At 40.1% G+C, this 27169-nt stretch overlaps 2 protein-coding genes across 2 annotated transcripts; one reads left to right on the plus strand and one right to left on the minus strand.

Annotated features, from left to right (window-relative positions):
• Positions 1-4298: 4298 nt before the first annotated feature.
• Positions 4299-7880, minus strand: LOC145457064 (solute carrier family 67 member A2-like). The gene has a single exon (XM_080335222.1). The coding sequence runs from the start codon at positions 7341-7343 to the stop codon at positions 6090-6092; it is 1254 nt and encodes a 417-aa protein (XP_080191348.1). The 5' UTR covers positions 7344-7880; the 3' UTR covers positions 4299-6089.
• A 451-nt stretch (positions 7881-8331) lies between these two features.
• Positions 8332-18093, plus strand: LOC145457063 (flavin-containing monooxygenase 5-like). The gene is made up of 13 exons (XM_080335221.1): positions 8332-8350; positions 10276-10407; positions 10478-10649; positions 10708-10791; positions 13674-13789; positions 14023-14165; positions 14802-14887; positions 14943-15069; positions 15928-16116; positions 16253-16403; positions 17024-17127; positions 17232-17330; positions 17621-18093. The coding sequence occupies exons 2-13, from the start codon at positions 10299-10301 to the stop codon at positions 17831-17833; spliced, it is 1593 nt and encodes a 530-aa protein (XP_080191347.1). The 5' UTR covers positions 8332-8350; positions 10276-10298; the 3' UTR covers positions 17834-18093.
• Positions 18094-27169: the final 9076 nt, after the last annotated feature.

Genomic DNA, 27169 nt, shown 5'->3' on the forward strand with positions numbered 1-27169 from the left:
GGAACCCCCACAATCTGCCCCAAATTATTCATTGTCGAGTAGATTGGCAGTGTGACGCAACAATGATGTCTAGCGAAACGAGAGACTAGCTCAAGAGCAAGGATGCGGCCGAGCGGCGAGAGTGGGATCAGCTGACGTCGCGGCAATAGCGATGTGCAAACGCGCCACAGAGAAACGCTGCGCTGTTGATACTTTTTCTATGCGTTTCGGTACAAGCGAGCACACACCAGCCTTTCCTTGACTTGTAAGGGTAGAACTGGGTCCACGGAATGTATTAGGGCCCTACCAATTTTCGCGCAATATTCTTCAGCTGATAGAGATATGTAGGCTACGTCTAAGTAGTCTACATTGGATATGTCAGATTATTATGATATCGATTGCCTTAGCCCGCTTGTTGCGTAGGGCTCCAGAGATGCGTGGCGCTGTTGATACTTTTTCTATGCGCTTCGCTAAAAGCGAGCACACACCAACCTTTCCTTGACTTGTAATGGTAGAACTGGATCCACAGACTGTATTTGGTCCCTACCAATTTTCGCGCAATCCTTCAGCTGTTAAGAGATATTTCTAGTAAGAAAAATATACTTTCAAGTAATAAGATTCACTCAAGACAGCAAATTTAGATAATGTAAATATATCATATTGTAGTAATACAACTACAGTGTTGAGTTTTCACTCTAGTCCCCATAAGCACCACGTCGGTGACCTTGCCAAATTCCGAGAAGGCGAAAAAGTGCAGACTCTGTTGGGCCGAATGGACAATGGACATTCAGTTATTCACAGATGCGAAAAAAATACTGCAAATCCGTTTTACGTAAGTTACATTAGGAATATATATACAGGCTACAGAATAGATATAATTCAAATATCCGTGATACCACTGTATTACTTTTGACGCAAAAGAGGTCCCCGGCATTCAAAAAAACTATTTGGTGATTGAAAAATGCTAAACCAAATTCCAACGTCAACGTTTATAGTGATATCAGATATATTCCAGTGAAAAACAAAGGTATGAATTTGGTGGTAACATTTTGGAATCATTTGGCAGGTATGGCCCGCAAGCTAGCTTTCTAGTAACGGATTGAATCCGGACAGCGATACCAGTTTAATTCGACACTCCTGCTGTTAAACTTTATTCAACAATCAACATTTTACCTGCTGCATTCGCGGACCAAGTCCTACCCATACGGATCAAATAAAAGCTTGTAATGTATGCTCAATTGCTCATGCTCAATGCTCCTTGCTCACACTTAACCATAAAAGCGTCTATAGAAAGTATCGACACCCGCCATCAACAGCGCGACGTGTCTCTGGAGCAGAGATGGGCGGATTCCAAAATTTCGGGATCCGAATCTATCCGGATCCGGCTGGCAATTGGAAATTCAGAGTCCGAAAAAATCCGGCTGGTGAAGGTCCAGTTCGGAATCCGAAAAAATCCTGCCAGAACAATGCTAATTATTCAAATTGCAGCAAAAAATCCGGCTAAAATCCGACCGTCACCGCAAATTCAAAATCCGGATCCAGTCCGGCCAGGTGAATAATCAATGAAATCCTGCTCCGGCTCCGGCTCCTGAACCGGACTGTGGCCATCTCTGCTCTGGAGCCCTACGCAACAAGCGGGCTAAGGCAATCGATATCATAATAATCTGACATATCCAATGTAGACTTAGACGTAGCCTACATATCTTTATCAGCTGAAGGATATTGCGCGAAAATTGGTAGGGCCCTAATACATTCTGTGGACCCAGTTCTACCCTTACAAGTCAAGGAAAGGCTGGTGTGTGCTCGCTTGTACCGAAACGCATAGAAAAAGTATCAACAGCGCAGCGTTTCTCTGTGGCGCGTTTGTACATTGCTATTGCCGCGACGTCAGCTGATCCCACTCTCGCCGCTCGGCCGCATCCTTGCTCTTGAGCTAGTCTCTCGTTTCGTCAGACAGCATTGTTGCGTCACACTGCCTATCTACTCGACAATGAATAATTGAGGGCTGATTGTGGGGGTTCCAGGGCTGCGAGCGGAATAAAATTTATATTTTCGTAATTAGTGCAGAGTCAGCTTTCGATTGATATCCGATTCATCAAATTTAATGCTCGGCAAGCCGGTCAAAAATCACCGTCAAATTGCCTGTAGCCAAATGGAAACTGTGACGTGATACAATTTCATTGAACCGTGCGATTTGCTTGTGTCGACACCATATAGGACACTATGGTTCAAGGTTGATCATCTTTCAAAAATCCCTTGTTCTCAGTCAGTTTCTCACGAATTATGCCTTATGTCTGTACTCAAGTCGCTTCGATGCCGTCCTATCTTTTCATTGTATCGCATTTTTGTGGTGTATTTAATTGATAAAAATTGCTAATAAACCAATGATGAAATACGTTTTATTATCGAATGTGACTGATATTTTTTTCCATGCCTGCTTGTCGGGGACAAAATGAGGGATTCTTCCGATGAGATTTTGGAATGTAATGAATATCTCTGTCTCTGTCTCTGCAGTTGCTGCAACACCATGCTATATCTGAGCTCCTTATCTCATACACATTTTATATGGATCACCACTCCGCAGGATTCGTCGTCCAAAACTGTAATACATCGTTGCTAAACACCTCTGGATATTGGAGAATCAAGAATACAGCGTCGTCATCAGCGAGCGCAGATGCATAAATCTTGGATTTGAAGTAGCTTTGGTTAGTTACTGCATCTAGCTCATAACCATCATACAATGCAGCAGGGGCCAGAGGGTGCAGCACACCTTATGGATAGGCCTACCCGTACCCGCCTACGTCTCACTATATTTCGCGGTTTACAATTTGCAGCATACTCTAGCACTAGCACACCCCTGTCGTCACGTCTCAACACTGCATACTTTGCTAGAATAGTAGCAATAGTCCACATCCAACTACAATATATCATTATTGAATGAGACTATAGTCGACTGCGCTCTGATGATCCCAGTAATTAACAGAACGAGAACTATAATGTGGTCACATCTGATACTATTGACTATGGTAGGGGTGGGCAAACAACGGCACGCGGCCCGCAACACCGTTCTGTGCGGCCCGCGAAAGTCTAAAGAAACTTTTTTAAATATTGATAAAATGCGTACTAAAAATCGAATTAATGCAGAGAATTGATTAAAATTTTTCTTAGTATATTTCACCATCAAACTGTCCGTTAGGTTTGCTAGCACCCCGGTTGCGTTTTGTGATATGACGATAAGGGGGCGCGAAATCTTTCACCATCATAAGGGGGGCCGTGTCTTAAAAAGTTTGAGAACCACTGTTCCAAGGCAAATACTTCCTTACTTTATGTTTAATTTGTGGCGCGACAGGCCGATCTCAAGGCCCACGATGTTTGAAAGGTTTCAGCTACTAAACATCACAGAAATCCTAAACGAGGTTGACATAATTCGGATCACGAGTGGGATTTCATATTGGCCACTCCAGTTTTAAATATTTCAGTGATGTGCTTATACAAACGATTCGCGCGTGTCTTAGGTAGATCCGTTCTCTGTAGGCGTAGGATTGAGGTATTTATATTTTATCTACACATCGTAGAAGCTTGTTTGAAGCCAACATGGTAATCATGCTGTCAACATCGTGTGTCCTGGAACTGAACCAAAATTGGAATTAGTAAATCTATGAACAGATCGCTGCTCACAGATTTAAATTTCAATCCTGTTATAAGAATCGGCACAACCGACTTTCATCTCTATAGTTTTGACAAATTGGTTATTGAGGTCGACCAGCCTATGAAATCTCGCCACTATGTTTCTGATGTGTGTACGATATAATCAAAGCAATGTTTTGTTTTAAATAAGCAGATATATTATCTCCATGTCCTCACTATATAATCAAACACCAATATTGCGTTTTAGTTTATAATCTCAATTTTTTATAGCGCGGCCCGCGCATGGATTTAGATGTTGAATGCGGCCCGCGAGCTCAAAAGTTTGCCCACCGCTGGACTATGGTGTTGTGGAACTTCACCATTGATTTGGAAAGAAGGAATTCGAAGATTTCAACCATTTTTCAATCAGATCTGCGAAACTGGATTCACAATTGCACATATCATACAAAATATTTTTCAATTTTCATGCGACTTTGAAACAAATTTTGAGGTATTGCCAGATTCGAACTCAGATTTCAAGGTCGAAATTCTAACAGGATTTTGTTGTGAAAGTATTACATCCATTCATTTCTGGCAACAAAAATCGAACATTATAGACACCCACATGTGCGTTTTTCCCTCCCTGATCATAACATTTCACAATCCATAACTCGGCATCAGACAAATAGCAATCTGTATAAGTGTGAAGTAGTTTTTGGTAAAATATACTCGATGCAATGGAAATAGAACATCAACTGAACTGAATCAATTGAATAATTCTACTCATTTCATATCAGGGTATACTGCTGCACTTCCAATGGCAATTTTCCCACTGATATGAACATAGGTGGTCAAAGTAGTCACCGTCGCTACTCAAGTAGAAGTAGCACAGGAATTTCTACCCAAGTAGAAGTAGGAATGGTGGTTCACAAGTAAGTAGGTATTCTACACTTATTTTTGGCTACAAAACTGCACACTGTCAAGTAGAAGTAGTCTAAAATCACAACTACTTAAAAAGTAGTGTGAGTAGGCAAAATCTACTTCAAGTACTTCAAAAAGTAGAAGTACTTCGTTACTGACCACCTCTGGATATGAACCATTCGGCTGTGAGAAAGCGAGAATTATATCAGTTTAATCAGTAAAATCTAAACCTCCAAGATTATCAGTTTGATAACACGGAGGGTCGCCTCACTCAGTTCACTACCCTATGTCATCTGGTTGTGAACATCAAGACACAGAGAATGCGGAAGAGAACGATCTGCACACGGTTAATCCTATATGTCACATGTGTTCATTTCCAGAAATGTTTATAATCGTCAACTTTGAAATCGTCCTTCATGCTTTCATCGTACGATTCAACGACTCTTTCTTGTCTGCTTAACCACAAGTTTGTACGGTCATTATCACTCATAATAGTTATATCAATAGGCAGCTTTAGAAGCTTTCTCGGCTCCGCACAGCGAATGGTGATGGTGGAACCGTCCGGCTTGACTAACAAAGTCCGATACATTCTTGGGTATGTTGTCCTAGTTTGCTTGCTTGCAACAGCTTTAATTGAATTGTATCGCACGGAAACTGTGGTGAGACATAGATGCCGCAATTTGAATATAACAGAACCATTTACTTGAACAGACATGATCTGAAAACACAATATCATTTCATACCATTACACATAAACACAACATAATATAGTCTGTAATTGTCTTGATGAACATATGTCTAGTCATCGGACTCGAAATGTGCAATGAAAATTAATCCAGTCAATAGTTATTCGGTGCAACGAGAAAAAGTCTGATCACAGTAAACATCGCACATAACAGAAACGTAACTGGGCAAGTCGGTGCTTAAACATTCACTAATCGAGGCAATGAAAGGCATGCAACAGTGTCACGATAGCATTGGCAGGCAAAATTTACAATTTGCTGTAGGCCTATAGGAAATAAACACCGCAGATGTGGCATAGGTTGACTAATAGTTGAAGAAACTACATTTTGGCGGTTTGTATATTACAAGGGTTACTTCAATGCAGTTATTCCACAAAAGATTGACAACATACATTAATGACAGTAAATCTCCAGCGATATTTCTTCAACTGTCATTAAGTACTGATCGACATCTTTTTGCTCTAAATAAGGGATCGGAATGCGATGAGAAATAGTATAAAAATAGCTGCATATCGTGAGTATGAGCACACAAACACTGCAAGGAAGACACTCAGAAATCTGTACAAAATGGAACAGTAGGTCGTAGTTACATAAAACCATGAGCTTATATATCACTATGCATCTTTCAGATAGCTTATCTGAATAAAAACGTTTTTATCAAGCAATAAAATCATGGGTGTAATGAAACAAACGTGAATTAATGATTTCATATTTAGATGTTTATTTAATTTTTTGTACCAATTTGTATTTTGTAATAATTTATAATCAATAACCACAGCGATATTGCCAGTGTATCAATCTGTGGTATATGATATCTTCTTATTCAAATTTACCTTTTTTAGAATGATAACACTGGTACGAAAGCTTGCAGTAAACTCCCGTTCCAACCAAAGACAGCAAAAATGCTGCATGATTTGGTGCGGAAAATGAGTACTCCTGCAAAATTCCAACCAGTAGGGGTGCCGCAAATCGTGAAATTGATATTATGGATGACCCTAACCCTTGTATACTACCAATATGATCTCTTGGCATATGTTTTGAAGAAAGTGTAACTCCGCACACACGCAATATTGACGTAGACATAGTTAATGCTGCCAAAGCGATAATCAACACAGTCAGGCTATTCGATATCAGCATCAGAATGAAGGATGTAATGCATAAAACAGAGGCATGGAACTGCAATTTTTCTTCATTTCTCTGATAAACAGACAAGGTAGAAATAGGCCCTACTAAAAACCCACAGCATAAACCTAAAAAGCCATTGTAAGACAGTAGATATCCAATTTCCGCAGATGAAATATCCGAATGAGTATCAATGAGCCATAATACAAAAGACGAACGAAAAATTATAACGGACAAAGCTAGGAAAAATCTCGACGCTAATACTCCATAGTGAAAAGCTGAGAGTTTATAGTTACTGGCGTTGTCACAGTCTGTTTTATGAAAATCATCAAGAAGCTTCTCAGTCTCTGGGGCACTTGTGCATATTTCAGTCTTTTCAACATCAAAGTGAGATCTACATACATTTGAGATGACAAAATTGATGAGAAAAATGAAAAAGCAGATAATGTTACTAATCCGAAAGCCATCATCCAATCCAAAATGGTCAACCAACTGGCCATGCATTACTGGACCAATAATGAATCCAATGCTGGAAATTGCATTGAATGTCCCGAGTGCTTTATTTGTTGAATGAGTCTTATCTTCCAGAAGTAAACACCGACTTATATCTTGCGTATGCTTGAAGATACCAGGAACCACTCGCAGAATTGATATCAAAATAAGATCATGCATGGCATACCCTTGAGAGCCATAACCCATGGCACATATTATGAGGCATATACTCATAACTTTCATACGTCCTTTTTTGTCGCTCCATCTTCCAATAACGGGACTGGAGAAAAATTGCAACGCACCATATATCGACGTGATAACGCCGCGTAGAGTAGATGAAGTACTCAGTGATTTTAAATAGACAGGGAAGGCAGGAATGATCAGACTGACTGCCAGAAGATCGAGAAAGCCTATCACAAAGATAACCAAACGGCGCTGATCGTTGCTAAGCTCACCCATTGATGCGGTGAAATGTTTTAAACAGACATCTGGTAAAAAGTTATCCTAATTATCAGTTGCATATTTCAACGCCGACCTTCTGAGCTTCGCCACCACGCTCACGACATCAACGGCCGGCAAAGCCGGCTTCGTAATCTGGGCATCGTCACGGTGTCGTGAATATAACAGCTGATGTCTCATCCGGGTCTGACTACAGTCTTCGGATATATTCCATTGTGCTATTCAGTGTTACCTTTTCAGGTACCCGAATAGTTCAATCAGCCACGTAATATGCCATCTCCATTTACGTCTAGAATTTTCAGCTGAGTCACATAATAACAGCCGTCATTTCATATTTTGAACGCAGTGGAACATCTGGCAAACCACCGTGGTTTTGTAATCTGGCAAACACACAGCAGTGGTGTGCTAATGCAGTCAGTCAGGTGCACATACGCCATACGGATATTTTTCAGTAATATTTCCGATCGTTTTTAAATCTGCTCAAGTTTTCAACTCACCGCAATCAGATTCGCTGCTCAGAATGCCGCAGTATCGAATGTCACAATCGATTGCTGCAGACTCATTTTGCAAAACCAGGTCACGCGTGCAAAGCAAACAATACAATACTCGCAGTCGGAGAGCAGTACGCACTACGCACTTGTTATCGTGTGTAGCTGATGTAAACAGGACTGGAATGCGGTCTGCACTGCGAGGAGGCTGGTTGCTTCAAGTCGGGCAAATTAGTAGATGCAATACGTATGTTCGAAGATCTATGGATCTGTGGAATGGCTGAGGGTGCTAGTGCTAGAAAAAGACGGATTTGGTATCTATATTTGTGTTACTGATATGGGACGTATCGGCTCTATTTCGATTTTAGTCTTGAGAAGCAAGTGCATCGTTACATACCACGTCTGAATTTAGAACGTGTGGGTCTTCAGGGTCTGCAGCAGGGCTGTGGAGTCGGAGTTTGTGAAATGACCCTGACTCCGACTCCAACTTCTTTATTACGGAAACAACTGCTTTCAAATGTATCTTTAAATTACTAATAATAACAACTAGAATAGGATTTTTATGCACCATCAATCACTGTTATTAGTAACGATATTGATCAAATTGGACATTATTTGTAAATTGCAATTCAGTCGCATAGAGGAAGAAAATTTCAATATGCATATTTGCGATGCAGACACAAATTGATTCATATTTTGGAATTATACGATGATACTGTGACAGAGTAGTTATATCATCTGGTTTTGTATAATTGTAAAGTAGATGTAAATATAACCAAACGCTGCTTCCTACTTGACAAAATTAAAAATATTTGTACTGTATCTCAGCTGCTTGCCCTAGTCCTTGAATACTTGACTAAGTACATGTAGATAGACATATGCTAGTTGACTACTTGCTAAATTTCGGTTTTGACCAATGTTTCCTAGTAGTGAGACTGTGTGTGCTTGTAATCAGTGTGTAATGAGAAAATTAGTAAGTTACATCTCTGTATTAGTTGCTGACTCATACACGAGAGCTACACAACGATTGTTTTATCTACATTTTGTCATCGTTGAATGATTCATACATATTAGAGTATTAGAGAGTCGATAGTATAAAAACTTGTAAAATATGAAAAGAGGAAGGATATTTAGAATGACATCCTTCCATGTTAATTGCATTGTGAATAAATCTTTTCCACAATAGAACAATTTTGGAGTCGGAGTTATCTTGAGAAGATAGTCGGAGCCGGAGTCGGCACGTTTAAAGACTTAGGAGTCGGAGTTGGAGTCTGTATAAAGAAAATGTCTGGAGTCGGAGTTCGAGTTGGACTCCACAGCCCTGCTGCACAGACTTAGGCGAAACGTGCGTCTTGGGCCGAAGTGTCTGATAGTCCTCACTCAGTCATTAAAATATTACGTATGTGCCAAGCACCGGAGCAAAACAATCAATTCAAATTTTGACGCCAACAACATGTGGATTATTGGTGACTCCAAACATTGACCGTGTGTTCGTCGGAAATTGTTCTAACTCAAGAATATTCGCGACGATTTCTATCCGAACTGTGGTCACAGGTATCGATAAATCGTAGCAATGCTGCTGTGACGAAGACCACTCAGCAGTCCTATAGCTTTGGAGATATTAGTATAGAATTGTCTTCATGCCAATATGGAAGAAAAAAGATATATTTTGATCTGAACTCACAAACTGCTTTGACATGACGATGCCAAGGCACTACAAAGAGACAGCACCCCGTTTGGAATCGGTGGCCGGTGATCACCTGATGGCTTGCCGGGTGCCTTGCTCACTGCTCACAGTGTTCCTCATGAATTGGCGCCCCGTGCTCACCTGACAGGGAGGCTCTTGCTCACTGCTTGTCTTACCCACGCTATTCTCTCTATAGTTTTTCTTGAAGATCACTCTCGACAAAAAGTGATAGGGAGGATTTTCCTGCGAGTAAATCACTTTTGTGCGGGTGGCCTATGTATTTCTTATTGGCAATGGTGATTTTCTCGCAGGAAAATCCTCGGTGTCTCACAGGGAACGAGATTGTCTCACAGCAGAATCACCTGTGTCGAGATAGTCTCACAGCAAAATCGTCAGTGTCTCACAGGTAACGAGATTGTCTCACACCAAAATCGCCTGTGCTCACAGAGGAATCTTCAATGCTCCCCTGATATATCAGGCAAAACGTTACGAGATTCCAATCAGGGACAGCACCACATTCCCCCCCCCACCATGCTATCCCAGAGTTTTTGGCACCAAGGCGGGACAGCCGTGGATAGCAGTTTTACAGTTAATTATTTGGTCTTACCTAGATGGGGTTTATACTCCTGGTCTACCGATAGAGAATTCAGTCGCTGACATACGCTGCATCTAAGTAAATATTACAATATGATCATTTTGGAATTAAATGGAATACAGATAATTACCTGTTTTGTAAACATGCGATTTTAATTTTCAGTTGGCTTAAATTTCTAAACAAAAATGAAAATCGCAATAATTGGGTCTGGTGCCAGTGGCTTGGCTGCTATCAAGTCCTGCCTCGATGAAGGTTTGAAGCCATACTGCTTTGAGAAGCAAAGTTTTATCGGAGGTAACTGCATCGGATTCGTAAATGTTACAGGCTATGCTTTAATACTGCGTTGTTCCTATTATTTGTGCAGGTTTGTGGCATTATTCACCGGGAGAAAGGGACGGAGCCACTGTGTATCGCACCACCGTAATCAACACTAGCAAGGAAATGATGTGTTATTCAGACTTCTTAATTCCAAAGGAGTTTCCGAACTTCATGCACAACACAAAAATCAAGGAATATTTTGAATTATATGCCGAAAGGTGTGCAAGATTATTTGCATACATCTTCGATGCTCAATCACTATAAATAATTTCTCAGATTCTCATTAAAAGAGCATATCACTTTCTCAACCGAGGTTTTATCTTGTGCACCTGCGGAGGGATTCGCAAGCAATGGAAAATGGTAAATGATGATTTCCTCTGCTGCAGTTAGCATTACATGTAATCGCAATATGAAGTACTATAGGTCTTCAATTAAATCGACTTTGATCCATTTTTTATGTTTTTCAAGTTCATTTTTGAAGTAAGGATACATCATACCCTTTTCTCACTTGTCAAAAAAACATTTGGTACAAATAGCAACACACAGAGTATGTAATTTATCCAACTCAAACTGTCAATTGTGTTTTTCTTGAGTTTATTATAACTTGTGTTGAAGATAAATATTTAAATGTATATAGGATATGAATATTTTAATTACAACAACATTTTTTATTTAAATGCAATCTGCAAAATTTCTGAGATGCTACCATGTAATGCCTTTTTTTAAACGTTAGCTAGTAATGAACTCTACTTCCAACAATGTGTAAGAAGCTATTATATATGGGTAGGCTATATACCAGGGTTGTAATGACTCGAGTCATGACTCGACTCGAGTCAGACTCGAGTCACGATTTTTTTGTGACTCGACTTGACTCGAGTCATTTTCTTGAAATGGGAAAATGACTCGACTCGACTCGAGTCAATATTTGGATTGACTCGACTTGTACTCGAGTCATTACGCATGACTCGACCCAAGTCATTGACTCGGCTTATTTTATATGACTTGAAGATAAAGAAATTTGCGAATCGTAATGGTTAGATCAATTCATCTGACGAATTCTGCCGACATCGCTATTTGTCACCACTGCTTTTGTTGCACTCGTCTGATATCAGATATGTCGCCGTAAAAAGAATAGACACTGGTACATAGTAGCAATGCATATTGCATTGCAATCATCCAGTGAGAGATAATAGATCCTCCGCAATCTAAGTACTCAAGACTTTTCAGTTATATAAGCAAATAGTCGAAGCAAAGTTCAATTAGAGCCAATGAAATGACTCAGATGGCCAAGTACTTGGAAGAGACTGTAAGCTCATGTGTAGATCTGAAGGTGATGATTCTTTGCATTTTTGAGCGACTAGAAAGAATGAGTATCCAATGCTCTTCAGCGTGGTTCAAAGATGCTTGTCAATTCCAGCATCTAGTGCGCCAGTGGAACGTGTATTCAGTAGATGTGGATATATTCTAAGGCCATGCCGCTTTAACCTATCCGAGGATCTCCTTTCCACTTTAGTATTTTTGAAGTGTAACTCATTGATTTGATCTGCTGTCTGTGAAAACACACAATACCCCCCCCCCGTCCATTTGACGTTTTGTTAGGTATGCGCATTGTGCACGTGAGTACTAATGAATGGCTAATGTTGTGTGATGTTTGTACAATAAGGCTGTTCAAAAATAACTTCTTTTTTATTCTATTTGGTAGCTTTGATAAAATTATTATGTTGCATAAAAAGAACACAGAATCTGTCTTGATTTTAAAAAGTAGAATCAGTGATATGAGTGGAGAAAATTTTGGATTTCAAAATAAATGGAGTATTTTTAGAGGGAAATTCTTCATATAATATAACTACACACTATAGTAGTAAGCCGACTATTTTTTCATATCCAAAATATTCCACTCGAATACCTTCGCTTCTTCTGGTTGGTATTGGGCCAAATTTGCTATGAATCATATTTTTACACAATCTAACAGTATCATGAGGTAGCCGGTAAAATTCGAAAGTCTCTATTTGTAATTATTCCAGAATTTTATCTCATAGCATTGCTTTCTACAAGTTAGAATTAAGCCAGATTTAAGTACTTTTAGGCAATCTAACAAATTTAACAAGTAGTCTCCTTTTTAAGATTTTGTCCTTTTTTGAGAATTTTTGGTAAATGTAGGGCAAATTCGACTACGATAAAGTAAATCAGCACTGAAGTAAAGCTCCGGCGGCTATTTCGGGAGCTGAGCAGGATAGTTGACCTTTTCTTTAGTCAACCTTTTTTTTTAGTCAACCACCTGATAGCGTGAAAGAAAATCTGTACCTCTACAGAAGCATGCATCTGTTGATTCTCTATCAGCTGGTATATAGACGTGAAGTCGTTGGTTCTCTATCAGATAGTATATGTAGACGTGAATTCGTTGGTTCTCTATAAGCTATTTGTGAGGTGTCGTCGATGTGCTCGTAATAAAAACTGAATGCTTGTATTTGTGATGTATCAGACTGACAAGACATATATTTAATTTAATTATTATTATTAGGCTAAAGTTATCATATTAGCGGCCTGTCTCGTCTATCTGTAGGATCGGTAAATGAGGCCAGGAACTGTCCGTTATCTGCCTAAATAAACATGTGCCAAGACTCAGAGAGGGACAAAATGACCATGTTCGGCAAGCAAGAAATTCGATATCACCCAAGTAGGATTGTAAACATAAGTTGAACATGACTTCAATACTGTGACTTGGACTCGGACTCGAGTCATAACACTATGACTCGGACTTGACCCTTAAACGATGACTTGGACTCGGACTCGACTCGGTGATGAATTGAAAATGACTCGACTTGACTCGAGTCAAAACCACAAAAGTAAGATTGACTCGTGACTCGGAACAGTGTGACTTGGTTACAACCCTGCTATATACATTCTTGTCCTATGGCATCACAGGATAACATAGGCTTTATGTTGCAACATTATATTGAAACAGTCGTTTAAGGGTCTGTTTGTGATCGTTGTTTTAGTAAGAGGGTGTTGCCTTAATTCACTATAACTGGTTAATGAGTAACGGTTTCTGGCGTTGACACGTCTTGACCAGTCCCGTGTCACAAAGCTTTATATGCTGTATTCTCAAATATTATAAACATAAGGCAGTAGGCTATTACGTTTCTTCCTCTACAATTAATTTAGTGGACCTATCGGTATGAAAACAACATGCTTAGATGAGCGTTTTCCCATGTCATATTATGTCATGTTATTCTTTTTAGGAAATTGACCACGAGACACGTTGAAAGTCAACAAACAACGACCGACTATTTTGACGGCGTGATGGTGTGCATTGGTCACCACGCCGTGCCGTATTTTCCATTGTCAGACTTTTCAGGTAGGTCGTTTGTTCCCGACATGATTTAGAAGATTGCAAAGTCATTTTTGCCCCAGTCTATATTAGTATAACTGCTATCTGCAGACGCCCAGAGGCGGTGGAAACCTGGCAAAACTGTAATCAATTTCCAACTTGCTAGATTGATAAGAAGTTCGTCCCCAGCTCACTCTCTCACGACTTATACATGAGACATAACATGTCGAGGCCTCAATTCAAAACCTACGTTTTCTTAGGAGTTAAAGAATTCAAAGGAAAGATCATCCACAGTCATGATTATCGCGATCAGACCGGGTTTGAGAATCTCAGAGTTGCTGTTATCGGCATCGGCAACTCTGGTGGAGATATCGCTGTGGAACTAAGCAGACATTCGAAACAAGTATGTCCAATATAATTTCGTTGAAGGAAGTGACATGCTGTGCTCAATTATTGTACATGATCTTATTGGAAATAGCAATAGCTCACATAGTATTTGATGATACTCAATAGGTAGAACTAATGTCGTAAATTCCCACTCAGTTAGAAGTAGAAGTAGCGAATTTCAAGTAAAAATTACTTGAATTGCAGAAATAGTAAATGACAGGTATGAAGATTACTCAGGTGTCTAGTCTGTTTGGCGAAGTAGATTCGGAGACTTTTGTTGGTCTATCGCCCGTGACAGCTTCTAAAATGGTAAGTTGCATCTTCGTGACTAACACAATAACTGGCTGCTACCAGAAATAGGTGCAATTTTCCAAGTTCTAACATGCTACCATCAGTCAATCACTACGTCGTACGAATGTTAGGATTATTCTGCGATGAATGTGAAGGAAATCCATCCCAACACTCTACTTTCTACTGGACAAAATCGAGAATGATATAAGTACATAGTTTGGCATCAAAAATTATAGATATAAAAGTGGAAGTACTGTAAAACCATAATCACGTGAGTAAGTAGTTTAAGTTGGCAAAAATACTTGAACATGCCCGAACAGCATGGACAGCATTTCACTGTACTTTTCCTGTGTCACGGCAGGTATATTTGAGCACAAGAAACGGCACGTGGATATTAAACAGGATGCACAAATATGGAATGCCTCTCGACTATGCAATGACACGAAAGTAGGCGTTGACGTGTTGATAAATTAAGAGATTCGCTATTGAGGAAATATTGCAGGGCGGTGCTGGGCATGCGGCATTTTGTTCCAGATTCATTGGTTGAGGTGCTCGCGCAGAAAACTGTTAATGCCAGACTTGATCACGAAAAATACGGGCTGCGTCCAGAGTATGGAGTTTTCTCGCAGGTATCCATAACAAATACCTTAATCGTTTCGTTAGTGAAAAATATTATAGTACGTTCTTAATGAAATCACGTTCTCGCGTGACGTATTATGCATTTTGTTACTTAGTGGCCCATTTCAAATCTGTTTGTCCGGAATTAGACTATGTAGATTTTCCTGTTTTCTCGGACTGGTTTAGGGCGGATCTTTGCCTCTTTTCGTCGTAATAAATGCAAGCGCACCAACACAATTGAATGTTGTACGATGCTAGTTTCTTGACTTATATTGCACCACAAAAATATTTATTCAAGAATTAGTTCATGGATTTTAGTCATCTGTCTTCCAAATTTCTGCAAGATTAGACCGAATTCTATTATTGACCCAGTGTTATTTATATTCATTTCGAATCTTGCACGGAGACCATCCAATACTACATCAGTACATTCATTCAGAGCAATACTTTGACGAGAGTTTCGTAATTATATTGATGTGATATAGTTTTGCTTGGCGCTATGGACTCACATCTCTCATAAACTCAACTCAATGCAAATAATTACTTTATGAGGTCACGAACTCTGTGTAATAAGGTTCATCATTCAGATCGCATTCGTGGTGTTAATTCCTATACAATCTAATTGTTGAGATGCTTCTGCCATATAAATAACTATTTGGTGAAATCAGATGAATAAATAGGGGAGTTAGTCAACATGTTGGCTTTCTCAATTTGCAAAAATGGTAAATCAGCGAGGCTGCAATGCTAATATTGGCACAAATATCACAAGCGCTTGCTATATTGCTGTGAATAATGAGGTCCATTACATGCGGGAACCTCTCATTCAATGTAGATGAAAATATTATAATTTCACTATCAACATTCTTCAGCATCCTATGGTGAACGATGACATGGCGAATCGTATCATAACCGGGTCAATCCAGATTAAGACTAATATCGCCCGATTTACGGAAAAGACCGCTGTTTTCGAAGATGGAACGGAAGAAGAACTAGATGCAGTTGTCTTTGCAACAGGATATTCCATTCAATATCCGTTTTTGGAAGAAGGTATTCTGAAGGTAAATTCTAGTGATAAACATTACACATCACATTCGGCCCCAGAGCATATATTTGAAGACCTCAGCCGTGCCATCAGTAATTAAGACATGTAAGCACCAACAAATGATTGCCAATCGGCTATGGCTATGTTTGTAGGTTGATGAGAATGACGCCGATCTGTACAAGTTCGTATTTCCAACTACATTGGCGAAGAACACCCTGGCCGTTATTGGCTGTATTCAACCACTTGGCGCCGTCAACCCCATTTCTGAGATGCAATGTCGATGGGTTACGCGCGTATTCAAAGGTAAATAGTTTTTTTTAGCAGCACTGTGCAGTTTTAGATAACCGATTCGACCAATATATCGTCGATAATCATGGCCACCATCAAATCCGCCGTTGCCTATTTGATTCGAAGCTGGTAGAACTTTCGGATAAATGTAGGTTGTAGGCTGATCTGTAATGACTTGGATGCGACTAATTTTAATTCCTCAAACAAGTCAGAATTTGATCAACTAAGACCATGCTAGAAGCTAGCTCCTTACTAGTCACCCTGTGCAACATACGTATATACCGCGTATTGATCCACCCAAATTTTAGTATTAAGTTTAGATTGTTGTTATCTTGCCAACATATGTCAATTGGCGATTCAAGCCGTAGTGTCATGTACTTTTCACATTCCATGTAATACAGCTGCATGCCTGATATTTATCATTAAAACCGTAACTTTTACTTGGTGCTATACCACTACGATTCAGACCAGCACTTGAATCTATGCAAATGACTCAACGTGACCACTGACCATACACAGTGTACAGTATACACGCAAACATTGTAGACATGGTCGCTAGCATGTTTCATATGTAACTGGTTGGGGGGCAAGTAACGTTTTGGAAACGAAGTGACATCCGTTTTATAATACTTTAGGAGAGGTAGAACTACCGTCCAATCCTGAAATGCAGAGAGATATCTATCAGAAGAAATTTGAAATGCGAAAGAGATACGTAAAGTCACGTCGTCACACTGTTCAGGTATAAATCGGAAACAGCTTGCGTTTCGCAAATGTATCTCCGATCCATTTTACACTCGAACTCCCACGTCTACTGTACAAGTTTTTATGCGTGTATGCTTTTAGGTTGATTACATTAACTACATGGATGAGCTCGCCGATCTCATATCGGTTAGACCCGAGGTGACAAAGATGTTTTTCAAGGACCCCTTGCTTGCGGTGAAGGTGGGATATCTTAATTGTGTGATTGTTTGATTTTATAGTGACCGAAGATATGAATGACACAATAAGGAATTGCCTACACTAAAATAAATTATGCATGAGTATGAGTAATGATGATTTTGCGTTAGTATTGGTAATGACAGTCCTAGATGGAGATGGGTCATTTGACAGCGAACGCCTGGTTGGCTTGTTTATTTTTGCATCTCTGTATAGACTACAGCTTTTCGTGTCTAGTTACATCCAAGTCGGCATATAGTCAACTAGGAGTAATATACAACGACACGTTTTCACAGGTATTTTTCGGACCGGCTGCCCCATACATTTATAGACTGCAAGGACCCGGCGCATGGAGCGGGGCACGGGACGCCGTTATGTCTGTGGACGACAGGGTGTTTTACCCCCTCGCAACCAGGAAAGTCAAGCCAGGAAAAACCAGCGGATTGAAAACACTTTTCTTCTATGCATTGGTTATAGCGGCAATTGCATGGCTGATGGGATTGATCTAATCCATTTTACCGTTCTGTATGGTCAATGCATCTCAGTCACTCTCAATAATCACCTATTGTAAATTTATTCGCGCTCCAAAGTGGTGCGTGGTGCGCTAATTGCGTTGTCAATCCTCTGTGAAATGTGAAACGAATAGGTTTCGTAAGTTCCGTTGTTATGTTTTTGTATTTCGAATTTTCGTATCAGTTCCACGTCTGTAAATTTAGATATATATAATTTACTTGACTATGCAATTAATAAAATGAACTTGTAACAGCGATGCTTTATCGTAGAGGTTCTGTTGATGCCAGGGTGGATAAGGATGCATTTGACTGTTCGAAGTCTGCGGCAATGAAGGTGATCGAAGGTACCTTTAGGTGTCTGGGCGACACGCATTTTTGTGAGCCAGAACCCGATGGCTTGCCTATTTAGGATCATTTGGTCCATAGAAATTCGCGTATTCATTTCGAACATTTTTTACCGCACCCAGTGAGTTCTGCTTCATATAAGGGTAAAAATCCATTGCTATCTCAAGTAGATGTAGATGCGATATCGTAAATTATTTGACTTGATAGTTTTCTTAGCACTTCGTGCGATTTATTGTCACTCGATTTCTAGCTTTTATAGTATTGGTGCGCCTTCATGAAAATTATAAACCCGCCCAAATACCGGAATTGAGCATAACTATATTAGCAATTATGAGATAATGTGTCGTCCAACATGCGACTTCGCGTCTTCAATCGCAGAAAGACTGTCGGCGATGAAATCTTTCCACAAAATATTAGACAGCACATGTTCGCTGAAATTTTCGGTACAATCGCCGATTAATCATGTCCTGGCCAAATGAGCCAGCGGTATACAGAGGCCACCCACAATATATGAAACTAACATCATTATTGCCCGAAATCATGCAATAACTTTGAAGATATTTCGCGCGGCTAGGACATATACACCGAGTTTCCATGATATAATTGTTGTCGAATTTGATGCGTAGTAATATAAATCCAATTTTTACCGTTACATAATCAGGCTCGCGCTTATATCGAACGACTTAAAAAAGGAGATTAACATTCAAGTGGCCCGCACAATGGTCCGTAAATCTCATGTGGCCGTCGCGACGAATACTTTAAGAATCACTGGCGTAACCGATGCCAGCTGCAGATAAACGGTTAGCGGGATTCCTTGCTTGAAACGCTAAATATGACAAAATTGAAAATATTTGGGACACTAGTTGATAATAATTTGACATTTTATGACATTTTGGCACGCTGCATACAAAAAGTTGCCGACCCTGGCTTAAGGCATATTCTCCAGGTTATTAGCGGTCAAGAATCACAGGTCTAGAGGTAGGCTATGTAACGTGCAGGACGCGGGTGCGGGACTATTTAGGCAACAGGCATCTTCATGACATCTGACACGACATGCGACTCCGCGATGTGAGCTCCGAGAAAGATTGACGGCGAAACCGTGGTCTGAAATCACCGACGCACGATGGCCGAATCCGTCGATATCGATATATCTAGTTCTGTACTTACAAGCTGGGCCCCGCGTCACAAATTAGACCAACGGAGAAAAATATTGCACCTTTTGAAGAAATAGGAATTTGGAGTCGTATGCGTCTCACCAAAGGAATTTTTCGTTATCTGTCAACCATCAGCAATATTTGCGCGAGGTCGCGCAATAAGAACAAGCTTCAACAGATGATTACTGTCACAACAGGCCCGCCCGCAGCTAACACGCCAAAACCTACCATGAATATCCTTGACCGCATGGAATGAACGATGAACATGGTTTATGATGTGAACTTTCGGCAGACTCTTTCTATAAAACTATATGAAGCGTGCAGAGCAAACACAATCCGAAAATGTGATTGCAGCACGCAGTAGCCTACGCACTGAGCAATTTGAGCATTGTCGCGAGTTGATGTAAACAGGGGCCATAATGCGGTGCGTGTTGCTATAGGAGGCTGGGTGTTTCAATGGGGCATATTAGAAAATGCAGTAGGCCTACGTTTCTTCGAAGATTGATGGACGACGTGGGAAGGCTAATGGTGCTAGTGCTTGGAAAAGCTGGAATTTTTAATCTATATTCCGTGATTTGGATATAGGAAGAGGTGGTCAGTAACGAAGTACTTCTACTTTTTCGAAGTACTCAAGTAGATCTTTTTTTTCGCTACTTCTACCTCGTAATATTTTGTGAACTACTTACTCACTTTTCGCTATTTTCAGTTTGTCAAGTAGAAGTAGTTGAATCCCCCTATAAGAAAGATAGCCTAAGGAATTTTGGGGCTGTTTTCACGTAGTACCAACATTTAATTTGCATAAAAGTCATGTAATACCCAGAATTTTCGTTGCGCTTCGCTTTCGTTGGAGTGACAAATATGTTTCAACGAAAGTACCACTGAATATAATTTAGATACCGGGTTGCGTAGTTCCGTTCACAACGCATTGTCGCCTATACCAAATATTTTATCATAGTAAGTATGGCCCCCCATAACGTTTTAAACTTGCGTTTCGCAATCTAGCAATAACCTATCATACCTATCAGCCCATGATGTATCCTAATCTGGAAAAGTGGACCTTGACTTTTTTTAACGTTAGACCGGTTTTATCAGACCACCGTTGAAACTAGCTGGACAAAAGACATGAAATATATTTTCTGGTTTTTAGAGATAATATTTGTATTTTTCTTTCAATTACGAGTATTATGCGTTGAGCTCTAATCATAGTTTCAGTTCCTTTGTCTGGAAAACATACATGTTGAAATATTAGAGCAAGTGTAGCAATGCCGAAAAGTTATACACCATATGGCATTTTTACGATCTGCCATATTTTTAATTAACGTATACTAATCGCGCAAGGTGTTAAAGCCATATCCGACACAACTTCTCCGTATTGCTCTTCGACTGAGCTAGGGGCCTTATAATAAAGGAGAAGGTGCCATGCCATGATATTCTCAAAACGGGATGTTCACACAAAGAATTAGTATCGCATTTTCATAATAATGCTATCATTTACATCCCATGATGGAGACGACTGCTTATTCCGTCAAAACTTGACACCTCCTGGGATGCATCAATATGATCAAGCTCTCTACACCTGTCGCATAGCTCCATACGAAGCTTTTGACAGTCCATGCGAACGAATTACGATCGTTTTCACAACTACTTACTTATTTGAGTAGATTTAAAGTCAGTCAATTCTACTTCTACTTCAAGTAGTTTTAGGTTGCTCATGAAAGAAGTACTTCTACTCGTACATGAGTAATGCGGGGCTTCATTCCACATTCATTGGTAGATGTCGGCCGATAGAATTCTTTAAATGCCAGACTTGACCATGAAAAATACGGGCTGCGTCCAGTGCATGGAGTTATGTCACAGGTATGCATCGCAAGGAGCTTAATGGTTAACAAATATAAATCTACGATGCTATGAAATCAAGCATCGTCGCACAACTCGTATTGTATATGTTGTTACTTAGCGGCCACTTACAGATATGCTTGTTTAGAACAGGAACTTTCAACCTTTTTTCGGTAGTGGCCTATTTTCTGGATTGAAAAAGTAATGTGATCCACATCCTAAAGCTTAGCTCTGCTCAAAATATAGGGCAGGAAATTCTGAACTTATAATGTAGACCAGTGCGCGCGTGCCAGGCTAACGTATTTCCTGCCTGTCATTCTCATAAAATAGTTGCCGATCTGTGACGAAGCGGTTCCCAAGCCTTTAACCCTTTGCGACCGGCTGTCCAGTATACTGGACCGCCACTGTTTAACACAGAGGAGTCGTTATTTAATCCAAGATAGCTACACCTGTATTGGTCATAAACTGTTACAATCGTTTTATAAGGATAGCTCTTATGAATTCGCATACATCGAACCATGTATAATCTATTATATCAATGTATATCCTATTTGAAATGAAGATTGAACACGCAAAAACGTTTCCAGCAAAATTGAATTTGTAACGATGTTCGCTTGAATGGACGCCTGAAATGTACACCATTGTAACTTCCGTTCTAGACGTCATATAACCAGTTACAGTTATCTTCCATGACTTGCTGTATATTATACCATTGTATGAAAGCCCTTATATCGAAGATTAGCACGTAGAAGATGTTTCAAATTGACGTGAAAGAAAGCAATACCTTGCCACGTGAAAATCATGGCTGCGTAAGAGCACCTGGCTGGTTGCGGTTTCAGACAGATGTATAATTGCTTCAGGCAATTGCAAATGATATATATAGTTAGCCATTATCCTGGCAAATCCATCAATATCCCTATCGCGGAGCCTAGTTTTGTACAAGACAACCGACACCAGCCCTAACACTGAACAAATAAGCGTGTGAGTTAGGCCATTTCGGTAGCCGAGCCTGTAATAACAACATCACATAGAGGCAGCCTATATCTGTTTTAGATGGCACAGAAATTTACTGTTCACTTCTATGAATAGTGTTGATCATACGTAAAACATTCGCGCTATAGAAGACGGTTCAAATGGATCTGAAATGAAGCAATACTGTATCGTGTAAAATGAATTCTCAAGCGCATATGGGCAGTGACGAACAAGGATAAGCCAATATATGTTCACTTGGATTTTGCCTTATTGCAGTTACACACAATAACCAACTGAAGCTAATAACACTTGAATAGCAGGGAGATATATAACTTAGGCACTATTATGTATTATGTTACGTAGAACTGGACACGCGCGTTGCCTTCAACGAGAATACGCGATTACGTAATGATTACTTATCAGCGGCGGCCGCGTGAGTCATGCATATCCTCTCTGTCTTTCCAATATCGTAGCGCTGGGCTATGAAGCGTTATAGTAGAGTGTAATGGCTCGTTGGAACGTAGAGATTCATGCGGTGAACAATCAGGTGGTCATATACCAATAGAAGCCATATGAATGACATCAGGATAAATTGAAGAACAAAATTCTCTTCCATTTTCAAAAAATTGACAACATTTCCTCGCATAACGCCATTCCCTCTCGCGTCTGAGCCGTGCGATTGTCTCAGTCCGCTAGGCGGCTACTTCAGGTTTACGGCAATATATTGGGCGTCGATTTAAGCCCTATGGATCGCATTTTATCGGTATTTTTATGGATGCAGTAAAATTTTGGTCGGTAGGCCGGCCGATCACAAAGGGTTAAAGGTTTAGAACCGTACAGAACTTGATTTCATTCTCCTAGACAACACATTAAATTTTATTTCACCAGAAATATCAAAAGAAGGTGGTTTCGAGTTTGAAATGGGAGAGATTCCGACCCCAAGAAGCCACAAGCTGGCTACGCCGCCACTGTTAGCAGTGCACCGCTATCATGATAGATCCGAGCGAGTAATGGCTGCACACTGCACAGTGCACAGTACACAAACATGATTCAACAGAACACCGGCATCGCAATTCGCCCAAAACCACGACACGTATTTTCTAGTTGTTCAGCAACTAATATTTTTTTTCAGATGTGCAACTAGAACTGGAACTAGAACTACTGAATTTTTATACTTTGCAATTACAACTAGAACTAGAACTACTCAATTTTCAAAATCCACAACTACAACTAGAACGAGAACTACTGAATTGTTAAAATTTGCAATTACAACTAGAACTAGAACTACTCAATTTTCAAAATCCACAACTACAACTAGAACTAGAACTACTCAATTTTCAAAATCAGCAACTACAACTAGAACAGAGGTCTCAAACTCAAATGTGCTCGCGGGCCAATTTCCTAATTTGTGATGACCCGCGGGCCGCAGCATCAATAAATAGGGTTATTCAATATGCAACTAGGCATTATTTAACGGCACCTTGCGAACAGGCATTCCACAACCATCGAGAAAATGTAATTTACTATTCACGCTTGGCACGAACAAATAATATTTTCAATTATTTGAATAAAATAGTTTTTGTGTCGGGCATAATTTGTTAGAAATAATGAGTTTAGACATCATGCGAGAAGACGCATGATGATATCGTAAAAGCTGTCGGATTGTAATATTGCAGCTATTGGACCTTTGAAATGCCACAATTTTATGAAGAATATTTTAGAATTCATTAAAGATTGATCTAATATCAGAGAATGTGAGCGGTGTAGCCTAATCAGGGTTTCTCATATACTCGTGATAAGTATAGGCTATAGTTACTGTCATTGCCAAAGTCAAATTAAACCAGCGTTAGGGTTTTCCTCGATTAATATTGGAACATATCAATAACAACTTAAATATAATTATTATTGTTCCCAATCCATAGTAATAGCATTGTTTCTTAACCGTTTTAGCGATCGTACCCCTGGTACTTTTATTAGATTTCCAGTGAACCTTGTCGATTTTCAACACAATTTCTGATGAGACCTATAAAAATCAGAAAGTCCATTTACATAAAATCGCGCGTAGCGCGAAGAATATTTTCCAGTTGAATAAAATAGCCAAGAAAATATCCACAGCATATAGGCCAATTTCCACAATGCATCTGGTACCCCCTGATGTGGTGCTTTGTACCACGAAGGGGATACGGGCCCTGGTTAAGAAACCTCTGGAATAGAATTTACTAATCGCCGAAGAATCCATTGGTGTTATAGCTGTGGACTGTGGAGCGTACCACTACCTTACTCGCCACCGATAATAACATGGGCAGAGAGAGAGCAAACAACATCCAGGATGTAACCAAATATACGTCACGGGGGCCACAGAATGTCAATGTTTTCCATACAGACCTGATTAGATTTCTATATTCTATATACTCTACGCAGCGCAAGCTACGGGCTTTTGATATATTACTATTCCCCACGACACCTTTCTAAATTACTGCGTCCGTAGGATTGCCAAGTATCTATTCCTTCTCTGATTTTAACGTTCGACCTTACTCAACTCGAGTCATTTTTAGTTTGTCACTCAGTCAATCCAAAATCGAGTAATTTGACGAAAGGTCGCACCAAACCAAATCACTATTTTCAGTCACGAATCATCAACGGTTCATGTTTTGTCATCATGAACCTGAAATGTGACGTAATAGCGATCATCCACTGCATGGTAGATTTACGGAAGTTATGTGAGTAGTGTAGTAGATCGCTCATGATGTGCGCTTTTTAACATGGGGCTCTTATGGGCGGGGTGGCACGGTGCCGAGAAACCGGGGGTGGCACGGTGACCCTTATCTCTTATGGCGGGGTGGCACGGTGCCATTGTGTCTTATGGCGGGGGTCGCATGGTTACCTTTTCGGGTATAGGCTGCGGCGGCACGGTGACGTGAAAACTCGTGGTGGCATGGTTACCTTTTCAGGTATAGGCGCGGTGACATGGTGACCTTTCAGGTAGAGATGATTTGACTAACGTTGTGGGTATAGGTGCGGCGGCACGGTGTTGAATATGTACCAGATGAATAGTCATGTGAATGAACCTTTGTTAACGTGCATATCGTAAATTATTATATATGATGTAGTTTAGTCGTGACAAATGACCGATCGTGTTCTAACTCAAGTCTTTTCGCGCTGTGCCTATTGATCCCTACGTAACCCGAATAGCACGCCGACTTTCAGATCGGGTTATTCGCACCTTGTATACCGCTGTTTCGCACCTACAGAATAGTATGCTGTTCACAGTCTCGACTTCACCGCGATAGCGCAATTTTCACACCTCGATCAGTAGAACAACGCCGCACTAACCCAGTTGTCGAATCACATAGGCCAAGCATTTTACACGAAATGAAATATTGTATTGTGGTATACAAATACGCAAACTATTCTTTCAATTCAACAAGTCTAGTTAACTGATCGATTTTCAATCTACCAACACAGTTTTTAACACGAGTGAGTTGATATTTCTTCGGGGGTACGAGCGAGGCTTTGTTCCATTGATCCAAAACCACCTCGCCGGTATCATCCTTCAATGTAAAACTGTATAATTTCAACTCCTTTCCGGTGCCGAAATTGACCGTCTTCTCCTCTCGAGAAACACACGTAGCGGCGATCGAGATGTATTCATCCTTATTCTCATATACCGATTCACAGGTCAATAATGGATATTCTTCAGTCGTATGTCTCGATTTTCCATGTGCGGTTACTGACGAAGCCCGACACAGTAATACAGTAGGTTTTCCAGTAAATTTATCAATTTGGACCCAACCGGATTTGACCATGAGTTTTTTTCGTTTGTTGAATGCTTTCTCAATGTTCCCGAATAATTCACGATTGAAGCACGTGAAAGATATCTCTTCATTATTACCGTCGATGAATATACCTTTAAGATATTGACAAACGCCGCCTCTTTTGGGTGATGAAACGAATTTGACACCGACGTGAAAATTTGAAATTGCTCCGACTTCCATACTGGTGACGCTGTTCGATGTCATATCGTTTGGTAAAGTGAGAGTCATCAGCAAATCAATCGTCATTTATAGAATTAACCACGTGTTATAAAACGGGTTAACTGGCTTTGTATAACACTGATAATCCACGTGAATAGACTTGGTTTGAAGTAGACTTTACACGAATTCTGTAGGAAATTACACCATTCACAAGTTACAAATGACACAAATGAATTTTCTTCTTACCCAGTCACTTATCAATGTACTGTAGTGAGTATTCAAGATGTCTGTTGTTAAATCTCTGTACACCGCGATGGTATGAATGTCGCTTTTCATCGCCGCAATGCTTATGATACTAAACACTCCATTCCAATCGATGGCGTATGATCGAATCGAGTTAACCAATGCGGTAAAATCGCACTTTCGAACACGGTTCACGTTTTCTCCATGTACATAGAAATCTAGTACTATGTGGATGAATTTTTCCATTTCGCTCAAGGCGGGAGTTGTTAAGTTATGGTAGTACAGAAGATAATTCTCAATAATCGCGCTAGTTGCCATAACAGATGTCTGTAACGATAACCGCGAAGAGAACCTCAATAAGGTGTGAAACGCCGCGCGGCATCGAGAGGGAAAGGGTTGTTACACAATAGCAATAAAAAGCGAATCGCCTAAGCGTGCGAAAATGAGCTCCATAAAAAGACATCACCCCGTGCCGTACTTTATTGATCCGGACATAAACCGCGGGTTGAAACAGTTAAAATTGAGTTATCGTAACGACGTATTTGGTGAGCTGAGCGTATTCCAGAGCGATTCTATGGTTAACTACCTAATAGGTAAGTTATCTGATATGACTACTTTGATTTATGAATATAATTTGTTATTCGAATATCCTACAGACACAACAAACGTGGAATTAAAGAATTGTATCGGTGAGTTATTACTGTTCAGAACAACAGGAGCCCGATGTAACGATTTTGTTGTTGAACAGACAGAGCAAACTCAAGTTGAATACACAAGTCTACTGGTAAGTTGTCTGCTATAGCACTATG

The sequence above is a fragment of the Botryllus schlosseri genome, chromosome 15 (assembly GCF_051294905.1).
Source record: "Botryllus schlosseri isolate E-star chromosome 15, Bs_hap1, whole genome shotgun sequence".
Lineage (NCBI taxonomy): Eukaryota > Metazoa > Chordata > Ascidiacea > Stolidobranchia > Styelidae > Botryllus > Botryllus schlosseri.

What these genes read in the sequence shown, in the direction of transcription:
- LOC145457064 (XM_080335222.1), bottom strand. Translation starts at nt 7,343, where the DNA reads ATGGGTGAGCTTAGCAACGATCAGCGCCGTTTGGTTATCTTTGTGATA.
- LOC145457063 (XM_080335221.1), top strand. Translation starts at nt 10,299, where the DNA reads ATGAAAATCGCAATAATTGGGTCTGGTGCCAGTGGCTTGGCTGCTATC. An exon ending in TTTGAATTATATGCCGAAAG is followed by an intron (nt 10,650 to 10,707) that starts GTGTGCAAGATT and finishes ATAATTTCTCAG; the next exon opens with ATTCTCATTAAAAGAGCATA. An exon ending in TTCGCAAGCAATGGAAAATG is followed by an intron (nt 10,792 to 13,673) that starts GTAAATGATGAT and finishes TATTCTTTTTAG; the next exon opens with GAAATTGACCACGAGACACG.